The 12,998-nt window shown below is 32.8% G+C and overlaps 1 protein-coding gene across 4 annotated transcripts in view; it reads right to left on the bottom strand.

Annotated features, from left to right (window-relative positions):
• Positions 1-239: 239 nt before the first annotated feature.
• Positions 240-12,998, bottom strand: part of SEC24B (SEC24 homolog B, COPII coat complex component) — an 80,690-nt gene continuing 67,931 nt past the window's right edge. For all 4 annotated transcript variants that reach the window (XM_081050257.1, XM_081050258.1, XM_081050259.1 and 1 more), the window contains 10 exons: positions 11,903-12,026; positions 11,340-11,498; positions 10,517-10,690; positions 9,764-9,874; positions 8,192-8,367; positions 7,303-7,440; positions 6,124-6,228; positions 5,193-5,285; positions 2,192-2,295; positions 240-1,962 (listed from right to left, as the gene is read on the bottom strand). In XM_081050257.1, the coding sequence (XP_080906383.1) occupies positions 1,848-1,962; positions 2,192-2,295; positions 5,193-5,285; positions 6,124-6,228; positions 7,303-7,440; positions 8,192-8,367; positions 9,764-9,874; positions 10,517-10,690; positions 11,340-11,498; positions 11,903-12,026 (1,299 nt within the window). In that variant the 3' untranslated portion in view covers positions 240-1,847. The remainder of the gene's footprint in view (positions 1,963-2,191; positions 2,296-5,192; positions 5,286-6,123; positions 6,229-7,302; positions 7,441-8,191; positions 8,368-9,763; positions 9,875-10,516; positions 10,691-11,339; positions 11,499-11,902; positions 12,027-12,998) is intronic.

Below are 12,998 nucleotides of genomic sequence, written 5' to 3'. Positions count from 1 at the left end.
AGGAAAGGAGAAATACAAGAAAGACACAGGAGATAGACTGAACTGTGTTTTCCCTTTTCAGTAATGAAAAGAAAGCATTTTCATTTTTGGATCAGCTCATGACCCATCAGAAGGCAATGCGTTAATAGCCTCGTGTCCCCTAGACACGGCTACCTTCTCTCCTCAAGCCATATTTTTCGTGTTTAAAATACCTACCTCTTTTTATTTTTCAGTTTCATGTGCCAAAGCATGTTTTTTTTCCTTAAACTCTGTCTTTTTTCAGTTATTAGTGATTCCACCTAGATCATCCCAGCTTTGTTATGTTTTTTGTTTGTTTGTTTGACTTTAAAAGTATTCCCACTTGATAGAGGCAGCATGGTACAAGGACAAGTACAGTCTTGGGGTGGGGGTGTGGCAGGAGTAGGCGGTAGGTGGGGAGAACATTTGGCTTTTACTCTTAGCTCTGTCTCTAATTAGTAATGTCATTTAGGGTGAGTCATTTAACCTCTCATTTCCATCAGGGAATGTGAGAGACTACTTTTATTTTTATCTAAAGAAAAGAGATCCACAAAGCATAAAACCACTAAAAATCACTTACCACACACACCAAAAGCATTTTTCCTTTCAAAATTCATCGATGGGACTTTCACAGTGTATAAAATAAAATTCTATCCCACAATCTAATAGATCATTAACAGTTTTTATAGTAAATAAGCTGTTAGTAAATGAGTTTTCATCAGAATAAAATCTCCCTCAAAATTCAAGATGGTAATCTTAAAGTCAATTAAATAGGAAAGAATAGTCACGTATGTTATGAGAATTTTCTTGCTATGAATGTGCAGAGGAAATACCTAATTTAATTGAGAAAGACATAGTAAGATTATACTTGGTCAATATTCATACGTATTCTGAAAGTACCATTTGTGTCCAGAATATAAACACAGTAAGTACTTAGTAATATCTACAAACTAATGAAGACTTACAGATTCAATATCATTGCCCAAGTAGTAAATTCAGTATATCCTACATGTAAAAATATAACAAAAAAAAGTCAATTGCCCCCTCACAAAAATAACACCAAACCATATTGTCAAGCAAAATATTTTTAATTAGTAGGCTGATCATAAATAAATCCACATAAAAGATTTAACAGAATTACAAAGTGTTTTGTGTTTCTTCTGTGGACTCAATTCATAATACACATTAGTCAACCTCATTCTCTAACTGCGACAAAAAGAGTTGTCATCCAACAACGTAGCACAGTTTAAGCAATTCATATTCTGTAGTTACATTTTTACATTTTCTTTACAAATGTAACATTTATGTACATTATGTATATATCTTTTCTATAGTTCATGTATTGAAACTCTATTGTTTTTACAGGGAAAATATTGAATTCATTTAATGAATACGAATCATTCCTTGTTAAAAAGTAATTCATATAAATAACATGGTACCCACTGCCTTTTGGCATCTCTTGTCAGAGCTCAAGTCCAGAAATGTCATATTATAAGAAAAAAGAATGTATCTAATTTTACATTATGACATATCATTCCACATTAGCTACATAAATTTGCTGGCTTGCAATGAACAGAGCACTGTACTACTGTACTACTGGAAATGTGTAGAAACCAATTCAAAATATACTTGGTGAAACAGCATCATCATTACCATTAATTTAGGCTGAAGAAAATCTGTCAAGCTTTTTCCTCCTCTTTAGCTTTTGCTAAAGCCTCAAACAGGGTGCTATGCTATGCATTAAGTCTTGCAACAACAAATGCCTTTGTTTCAAATTTCCAATGTGCTTCTCTGACAGATTACGCTTTACCTAGGTTATGGATCTTTTCCTCACTCAATTTTATTCCACTTCACTTACAAATCTGCTGCTGAATGTGAAGCAAAAATTCATAGTACGAGAATGCGGCTTCTGTCCGATCTTCAATCAAATGTTGAAAAAATTCTGTTTTGGCAGGACTCTCATCTCTAAAAGAAAAGAAAAAGATATTTACCTAAAAATTCTCATTATTAACTGGAATAATTATACATTTAAAAACATGTAATACATGAGGACTTTAGGAAAATGGAACACAAGGGGTATTACTTAAGTAACGGTATATAGTTTGATGTTATTTAAAATTTGCTTGAAAACAAGCAATTGCATACAGATTGCACAGGATATGACAATTTTATAGTTTAAGTTACAGATACTTACTTTACCACGTGAAGAATTGGGCTCAAAGGTCTACTGTCTCTAAGCCAAGTTATAAAGGATCTGGCTCTTTCTGATGAAAGCGTATCTAGCTCCGGAAGATGTGCCTGGTAAAGGAAATATGATTAGGAAATTATTTCCTTTCTCATAGACTTTAGTATTATTATAACTAAATCATGATTCCCACAACCACCAACAAACTGCCAGCACTCTATTTCCAGCTCCAACAGCAGCAACCAAACAAATGAAATTTAAATTGTTGGTGAATCTGTATATTTTTCTGGATAAGTCAATAAAACATGTTTAATGGCAAGTATGTCACTGACATTTTACCTGTATGTCACTTTTTTTTTCCTGGATAAATTCATAAAACATAATGACTAGCATGTCACTGGTATTGTGTTGCAATTTTACGTTTCTTCTGAAGAAAATATTCAAATGAACGGGGTTATCACTAAGTTCCAAATTTGTTTAACAATTATACATTATACCCCCTATTATAAAAATAGCCATTCTCAGAGAATTTCATATTTTCTTTAGTTCTTAAAATTTAAGGGAAAGCAATTTTAAAGAACACTGTGGATGTGTAAATATATTTAAAAACCACAAGAAACACTTTTTAAAAGACCCCAAAGTCTACTCTTTTATATATTAAAAATATATTTTTTTTCCAAAGCCAACTTAATAGTAAACTAAATAATTCAAAGTACACAGTATGTAAAAAATTTAAACAGAAAAGTTTGGATTAATTATATTTGTAATTTATGTGAATATTTTAAACAGTAAAAGAACAAAAAAAAACATTTCTACTTTAAGAGTTTTTCCAGATATTTTAAAAGTATAGCTACTATTATATATACATTAAAAAAACAAATCATATTATGCATACTTTTCTCTCTTCAGACTGTTATTTTTAATAAATACATAGACATTATTTAATGCTATAAGCATGTGTGTACAAAAACACACTTTTATAAATAAATCTATGGGGAATATTCTTTGGAGTAGAATAATTTACTGTGTCGTAAACTATGTGATTTTCATTTTAACAGATATTGTCCAATGGCCCTCCAAAATACTGTAAAAATGTATACTCCAATCAACAGTATTTGATAGGCATGCTGACCTCTGCATTATTGCCTATTAATTAAATTTAAAAATCATGCCAATCTGGAAAATTAGAGAAATGCTATGCTGTTGTTTTATTTTGTTTTCTTAATTATGAGCAAGGCTGAACATCATTTCATATGGCCACTACTATATTTTCTCCCTGTGAATTGGCTGTTCAAATCCTTTATCCATTTTTATTTTTCTTTTGTTTTGAAGGGACAGGGGTTTCTTCTTCTTAAAGGTTTGTAGGGGCAGCCAGATGGCTCAGTTGGTTAAAGCATGAGTTCTTAACAACTACTGGTTGGATTCCCAAATGGGCCAGTGAGCTGCACCCTCCACAACTAGATTGAAGACAACAAGCTGCTGCTGAACTTCCAGAGGGAACAGCCAGATGGCTCAGTTGGTTAGAGAGCGAGCTCTCAACAATAAGGTTGCCGGTTCAATTCCCACATGGGATGGTGGCTGCACCCCCTGCAACGAAACAATGAAAATGGCAACTGGACTTGGAGCTGAGCTGCGCCCTCCACAACTAGATTGTGGGACAACTGATGGGTCCTGGAAAAGCACACTATTCCCCAATAAAAAAATAAAAAAATAAAAAAGTTTGTAAAAAAATGTTACATACCAGAGAAATTAGCCCTTTATCAGGCACATGAGTTATAGGTAATTTTCCCATTTTGTTGTCTTTTGGTTTTATTTTACCAGATAGAAATATTTTAATTTTATGCTCTCAGATTTATTACTCTTTTTCATCATTGACTTACAAAGGCCTTGCCCATTTAATATAATCAAGATTCTCTTTTCAATATTCCATTTTTCTCAGTGATTTGAAGTGTACTCGTAAGCATGTTCTATTGTTCAGCAATTACATCCATTTCTGAATTCTATTCTGTTCTACTGATATGTTTATTATGCTATTATCATAGTGCTTAAATAAGCACAGCTTTAAAATAAAGTCTACAATTTTATTTAGTAGAACTTATTTTTCATATGTTTTTCCCCTTTGCTGATATTATTTTTCTAAAACTTTTCCTTATTATCCTCATTTGTTGAGTCATTCAAACAACAACGGAATGTAGTGAGAATTATATTGACATTGTATTAATTTCAGGAGAAATGACATATTTACATATCCAAGAATAAGGTAATTAAATATAGAGAACTGCTTTTGGAATTGTATTTCTTTGGTATTGGTTAACACATATATAAGTAAAGGCCAACTGAAAAATTTATTATCAGCAAAATAATTTAAATCAGAAGGTAAAGTTGTTGGAAAACAGTGTGGCAGCTCCTCAAGAAGTTAAACATAGAGTTTACCATATGATCCAGCAATTTCAACCCTAGGTTATACACCCAAGAGAACTGAAAACATGTTCACACAAACACTTGTAAACAAAGTGTTCATGGTAGCATCATTCACGATAGCTCCAAAGTGGGAATAACCCAAATGTCCACGAATGGATGACTGGATAAACACAGTGTGGTATATGCAAACAATGGACTATTATTTAATCATAAAAAACAATGAAATACTGATATATGCTACAACATGGATGAACCTTGAAAAAATTGTGAGACGAGAAAGAAGCCAAACACTAAAGGCCACATATTGTGTGATTCCATTTATATGAATTGTACAGGACAGGCAAATCCATAGATATAGAGAAGACATCAATAGTGGCAAGGGGAAAGAAGGTGGGCAGAGTTGGGGGACATGGGTTTCTTTTTGGGGTGATACTGGTGATGGTTGTACAACATTATAAGTATACTAAAAACTAACAAATTGTATACTTTAAGATGGTTAAAATTGTGACTCTTATGTGAATTTTATCTTAATAAAAATTATAAAACAAACAAGCACACAAAAGTTAAAAGCTGTATAGAACCTACTGACCATTTTCTGTGGTATTGATGCAAAATTAGGATACCCAAGCACATCCTCTATGAAGTTATTGTCACAGCTTTTTCCAACCCAAATGTAAAAAGCCTAAAAACAAAAAAGACAAGGTATTAAAACTCCTTAACCAGAAACCCATTATAGCTTATTTTCTCAAAATTATCAAGCATAACAGAGGTAATGTATACTATATTCAAATAAAGTAGGAACAAACATAATAAGGAAACATAATTGGTACACTTAGAATCTACATCCAGGAATCTAGAGTGGTTTTTATCTTTGCTTCAATTTCAAGGTTTCCCATAAAACATATTTATATTTTACCTTTTTCTTTATCTTTTCCCCAAAAGGAATGTAATGTTTTAACCAGGATAACTGACTCACTATACTTCCTATCCACTATTTCTATTATGACTGCCTCTGGTATTTTAACCAAGATGCTCTTCCCATCCCTTCTCCTCAGACTATCGGAATCCTTTTCTTGATCATAAGGTATCATTTATGAAGCCATCTTGACCATTCTAACACCTCTGCCCACCACCCTGTCCAGTGAATTTTCCTGAACTCCTAATCATTAATGGCATTTCTGACAAGGGATATAAGTTGCACTAGACAAACTCTTGAGGTGCCTTTGAATTTTATAATCCTAGGTGGTAAAGTCCTTGAAGACAGGAATTTATCTCTTCTCTTTATCAGGTATACATAATATACGACAGTAAATGATCCGCAATGATGAAATTTATTAATCTATGATAATAAAATGATGTCCAACTAGAAAAGTCTAAAACAATCTGACCTCTTGTGCCAGTTACCAATGTACTGCCTCTCAGCTCCCAATCCATCTTTCACTGCCTCCCCTGTGATAACAGAACTGTAAGTGTCTCTTTTTGTTGGAACAGTGTTAGGCTTGTCAGTAGAGTGTGCTTACCGAGCCACAGTCCATAAGAAAAGCACCTTCTCTTGTCAGCTTCTCTGCAGACAATTTTTGAAGAGGTGGCTGAGGTACAACCCTGTCATTAACATGTATTGCACCCTGAAAAAAAAAAGACGGAACGTGAACAAGCTTACATTGCTGTCATCACACTTTGGAAGCTAATGGACACTAGCTCTTTAAGAAATACTGAAAAATGACACTTGAGAATTTTGCAGAATGCAAAAAATTATTGATAATACATTACCACCTTGGCTATAGAATCAAAACCCTCAAATGTATTCAAATTAAAAAGGGTGAAACACAGATATGTAAAACAATTCTTTCCATTTCCTCTCTTTTTGAGATCAGGTTATATTAAAAGTATGATTATTAAATCTGTGCAAAGCAAGCTACCTTTTCACATTTCTCTAAACATATTACAGAGAAGATTCCAAGTAGTTTGGAAGAAAACAAACACTACATATTTGCATATTAAAAATACTGTTGGTGATCAAATATATGGTGATGGAAGGAGAACTGACTCTGGGCGGTGAACACACAATAGGATGTATAGACGATGTAATACAGAATTGTATACCTGAAATCTATGTAACTTTACTAACAATTGTCACCCCAATAAACTTTAATTAAAAAAAAATACTGTAAAGGGGATCAAATATATGGTGATGGAAGGAGAACTGACTCTGGGTGGTGAACACACAATGGGATTTATAGACGATGTAATACAGGATTGTACGCCTGAAATCTATGTAAATTTACTAACAATTGTCACCCCAATAAATTTAATTAAAAAAAAATACTGTTGGATACTACATCCAGTTTACAATATAATCAAAACTGTGCTTTGATCATATGAGAAACAATCAATATCTACAAAATAGGAATGGAAATGTCCAATCTACAACTTAGCTTTGTAATGAACATTGTAATAAAACCCACAAGACAATTTACTTCCCATATGAAACTATTTTTGAAAACTCCATAACCATAGATAGTATCTGATCGACCTATTGTCCAATCAAATCCATCGCTAGTGTCCTTAATGTATTAATACCAAAAAGGAAAAACAGATAAAAAAAATGTTAATAAATGTATTGCCACCTAGGCTATAGAATCAAGACATTCAAACATACTTAAATTTAAAAATTCCAAATGCACTAAAAGAAATCATACCTCATCTGTTAGTCTGTCTATCCTGTATAAGTTGGGATGAATCATTTTCATTAGATGAACAAGTGGCTGACACTTGATCTGGCACATGGCATACACACGATCATCCAGGCGTGTGCTTGTACCAGTTCTAAATGCTTTCTACATAAAAAAAGATACACATTTTTCAAGTAAAACATAAATACAATGAATAAATATTACAACAAATACATATCATCATCATGGAAAAAGCAAGGCCTTCAAATCAGACAGACATGCATTCAATTCTCAACTCTTGACATTTGATACATAGATATATGAGCAAGTCACTTAGCTTCTTGAAGCTATATTATCATCATAAGAAAAACAGAAATACTCACCTCTAGGTTGCTGTAAGAGTTAATTAAGATGATGCATACATAATACCTATTATGGTGCCTGAGACATGGAAAGATATTCAATGAATATTACATCCTTTCCTTAGTCTCTTTTCAGAAGTATACTCTTACACTAAGAGGGAAACACTCACCTCTAGGTTGCTGTAAGAGTTAATTAAGATGATGTATACGTAATACCTATGAGGGTTTCCTGAGACATGGAAAGATATTCAATGAATATTATATCCTTTCCTCAATCTCTTTTTAGAAGCATACTCGTATATTAAGAGTATACTATCAGCACACCATTATTCAAGCTTTTCCCACATATTAGGGAATGAGAACATAATGTTTTACAAGAGTCATATTTGTATACCTTCATTTCCCACTGATCTTTCTGTTCTTCAAAACCTTTTCAATGCTAAACTGCATAAGTCTCTAGTTAAATAAGTTTTTAAAACCCAGAAAACCTAGATTTCACTTCTTCACCTACATAATGAGAATTTTAAAAGACTATTAAACGTATAGAGAAATACCTGTTTGAGAAGGGCCAAAACATAGAGAGGAAACAACTTGAGGGAGGTAGGTGCTATCAACGCAGAGTGCTGTAAATTTAAGACAGTTGAGCCATATGCAGACAATGAATCCACTACAGCATTCACTAAGGCATCTCTTGCATCTGACAGACTTGACGAAATGGATCGATCCACAGCTAGAAGGCAATCAAAATAAAAACGTATTTAACCATTAGATTCCAATGCATGCTGTAAAAGATAAGACTTACATGAATTATTTAAGAAATCAACAAAAATTCCATTTCCACAACAGGAAAATACATTTCATCTCCTCCCTCATTTAAAAAGTATTGATTCATTGCATATTTTTTCTGAACTAAATCTAAATAAACCTGACAATCAGAACAAATCTAGATTGTTTTGGACCTTCTTATTTTAATATCTTTAAGTTTAAAAATACTTAACCCCTATTGGTTTAAGAGACATATACCATCCACCTACTCCTGAGAAAGCCCTGAGGATGTTTCCATTACTCAAATAAAAGTCACATGTATAAAGCATCATTTATAAACAATGTAAGTTCCAATAAAAAAGATTTGAAAAAAACGTAAGTTCTGCAATCTGTTATCCCTCGTGATTCTCTATAATCTTCTTTGTCAAAGCATTCCCACGTCAACAAAAAAAAGAACAAACTGAACATAGGTCCTCATGCAGACAGCAAAGAGCCAGAATTTAGTATGCAACTTATTTTCCTCCAAGTATACATTTAAAAAAAATAGAGATAACCTACACATATGCACAAGTATTAAAATTATAATTAGGGAGATAATAAGGTTCATTTCACTTCTAAATTCATCTAAAAGATAAATTCATTAAAAGCAAAACACTCAGTGTTATAGTAATACCCAAAGGATTTTTTAAAACTTACATACAGTAAAGTTCACTTTTTCGAGCATAGTTCTATAGTGATTCTATGTCAAATTACTATCTATGTAATAGTTCTATAGTGATTCTATGTCACATTACTATTCTATGTAATTACTATCACAATCAAGAAACACAAGAGTTCTATCACCCCCAAAATATCTCCTTGTGCTGTCCCTTGTAGTAAAATCCCCCCTGCCCCCAACCCTGATAATCATTAATCTATTCACCTCTATGATTTTCCCTTTTCCAGAATGTCATATAAATGGAATCATATGTATGTAGCATTTTAAGTCTAGCTTCTTTCACTTAGCATAATAAGCATTACGAGAGTCACCCACATCTGTTCACATATCAACAGTTATTTCCTTTTTATTGCTGAATTATATTCCATTGTATGGATATATCATATTTGTAAAGATTCACCAGCTGAAGGACATTTGGGTTGTTGCCAGCTTTTGGTGATTATGAACCCCTTGAAGGATTTTTAAACTGAAGAATTAATATATATAAACAGAGAAATATATAAACAGAGCAATTCACACTGCTGTAAATGAAAATGTAAAACTTTTTGAATAAGGGATTTCTAGGGTAAAAAAAAAAAAGCCCAGGTTTCAGTTTTTAGGATACAAAAATGCATTTCACCTGTTCCCTCACTTTTTAACTCACCCATGTTTGCCAGAAGGCAGATGGCGGCTTGTACATCCACTCCTGCGTATACATCTGCTAGTGAACTTACCACCGGCAAACAAAGTGTATGCACTCTAATTCTCCGCTCACCTAAACAGAGTGATGAACAAATGTCATTGCAAAATACATTAAACCAAGAAGGAAATGAACAGATCAAAATATTATTCAAGTTCTCGTTTTGATTGGAGTAAATCAGCAACAGGATATTGAAACGTAAAACTAAAGTTTTACAATGACCACCATGTTTTAAAGAAAACTAAATACTGTCCAAATCTGAAAATACACTATGAACACATACTATATTTTGAATATAGCTTAATATTAGGTTCTGGTTTTTATTTTAATATCACTCAGTCTAAATTATATCCAACATTGTAAAATGTCAGGAAACATGGAGTTGTCAACTAACAAATGTAGGCCTTAAGTGGTAGGCAGAATTTTTTATTTTATGGGGCAAGAAATAATGCTAAATAATGCTAAAAGTGGCATAGTGGATTTAGCATGGGTTATTTACCAGATACCTACGATCCTGAGCATACAAGTCTTCCACAGGTCAAAGGAGATATTATTTAAGATTCAAACATGAGTGAAAAAAACAACATATATTTGATTAACTGATCCAAATCCCATTACTTCCCACTGCATGTTCATTCTTTCTCCTCATTCTCCCCAGAATGTGAAAGGATGGGAGAATTACTTCTGCAGGTTGTATTTCATCTCTCTTAACATTACCTTTGCTTGACGTATATAATAGGGCTGTCTGAAAGCACACTAAGGAAGTATCTGTCAAACTTTCTTCAATTGACAGCTGTACTGCAAATCCAGCATCAGGGTTGATGTTGGCAAGGGATAACAAGTCAGTGGAACGAACAAAGAAGTTTCCATGAAAAGTGTGCATTGAAAGACCTAGGGAAGAGAACACTTGTTATAAAAGATGAAGTAACAGTAGTATCTTTACCTCAGGCTAAGGCTACTTTATAAAATAACAGATGTCTCTGATTTTGAATCAAAAGGATAACTGAGGAGTAGGACTGGAGGTTGGTAAAGGTTCTAAAATACCAATTCAAAAGAACCAATGCAGGTTATGTGGAAGATCTAACATACAAAATTGAACAAATGAAGGTTACTGTAAAACTCATTTAAGAATTAAAATAACAGATCAGAATCCCTCCAGCAAACTTTCACATAAAACTGAGGAAATGTAAATGGAAGACTATTTGAATGATTTTGAAGGCAAAGATCATTAATTTGACCATTTTCACGTAAGATCTTCCCTATTCCTCTAATTTTCCTTCTAAAATCATCTCCAATATGGGTTTTCTCTTGGCTTCTTCCTAATAAGGCAAAACACGAATTTTGCCCCCTTACTTAAATTACTTTAAAAATTGGGCAATGATTATTAAATAACTACATATAAATTTAAAACAGGGTATAACTAACTGGATCACACATAACGTTCTTAATGATGAATAACCATTACAGGTAGTCATAGGTAGTCAGTACATGAATGCTTATTAATTTAATTATGGAGCATAATTTTTTTATAATTTCATACCTTTAGTACACCTTATTCTCATAACAGCTTCAAATCCAATTTTTCTTGTGAGATAACGTTTTAGGTCTTTTTGTAACTTTTCTGCTTGTGAAGGATTGTGAGTATAGTGGAAAGACGGATAATAATAAATGCACCCTGCTGAGTACTTGGACATGCAAGCTTTAGAGAAAAAACAAAAAATATTAGTTACAGAAACAATAATATCCTATTTGTCCAACAGTAGTACAGATTCTATATTATAAAGAAATCTAAGTTATAATGAGATAACCAAAGCTGTCAGAAATCTGAGAAAACACAAACATTTAAAACATATATTTAAAAAATATATGACAAGGTTTATTGTTGAGCAGAATGTCAAGGAAATCATATTTCAAAAACAAAATAGTAACAGCATTGTATATACCTATAGTGCTTTAAAGTTTACTGGAAATTTTGAGATATCACCTATCTAATTCACATGTCCTTCTCCCCCAATTATTGAGAACTCTTACTGAAGAGATTAGATTTAATTTATATGCCAAAAATGTTTATGTGAACAGATAAACACAATGATATCTCCTTACCTAGAGAAGCAAGATCAGAATACTGTGAACTTAAAAGGAACAGATCCACTGCAGTCTGCTGCCCAGAGCAATCTAAAGCGAGCTTCTTATAAAAATCAGTTGCAGGGCCAAGATGTTGTACAACCTAGGTCAACAGGTCATAAAGTAAGAGCTATAAACCATGAATTATGCACATATGTCTCTCTTATAATAAAGAAGAGGATATCCTCTCTCCCTCTAGGAAACTAGGAGTTTTTAAAAAAATGTCTAGGCAGTTGGTATAGATTTACCTATAAGAATAACCACTGCTAATATTTATAAAGCAATTATGTGCCAGCACTGTTCAGTATAGTTTATATAAATTATTTACCCCTCATAATAACATATTATGTTATCTACATTTTATAGATGAGGAAACTGAGGCAGTAAAATGATTAAGTAACTTGACCAATTACTTAGTATTGAGTGGTGGATGCTGGCATATAAACCCAAGAAGTCTGGCTCCAGAGTGAATGCTGTTAACCATTATTACATAACGATAGGATAGCATACTAGATTAAGGAAGGTTTCTCCTACTGGTATGAGGACACTTAGCTGAGAAGGTGGCACTGGAGAAAGAGTTAAAAATGCGAGACCCAGACTCCACCTTCTTAATCACTACGCTACATTGACTAACCAAATGTTTCAATCCTCTCAATTATAGTGCATGGTTATTACATTAAAATTTACTCAGATGTGAAGGAGTATGTACACCACAGATATTTAAGCTTTTGAGTCCCAGGCAAATAGAGAATATTTCAAAAGTTAAATGAGAAAATAAAACTGTATCAAAAAATTCAATAAACACGTTAACACCTTCCAATGTTCAAAACACCTCAGTATTCCATAATGGGCTGCAATGGATCAAAGAGCTCAATGCTAGCTGTGCTTGTTGATGAGTTTAAAAAAATATACTTGCCCGATTTATTTTAAAATTAGCTTCTTTCTCAAAAACAATTTAAAAATACAATTTCTGTAAAAAGTAAAATATGGCGCTATTTCTTCTCAAGTAAGTTGGTGAAGAATATTTAATAGTGGCTAGAAGATGAGAGTCCTTAAGAGTACAAGTTGATAAAAA

This window comes from Rhinolophus hipposideros (assembly GCF_964194185.1).
Source record: "Rhinolophus hipposideros genome assembly, chromosome: 1".
In the NCBI taxonomy this organism is placed as follows: Eukaryota; Metazoa; Chordata; class Mammalia; order Chiroptera; family Rhinolophidae; genus Rhinolophus; species Rhinolophus hipposideros.
This window is presented reverse-complemented; position numbering and strand designations above follow the sequence as displayed.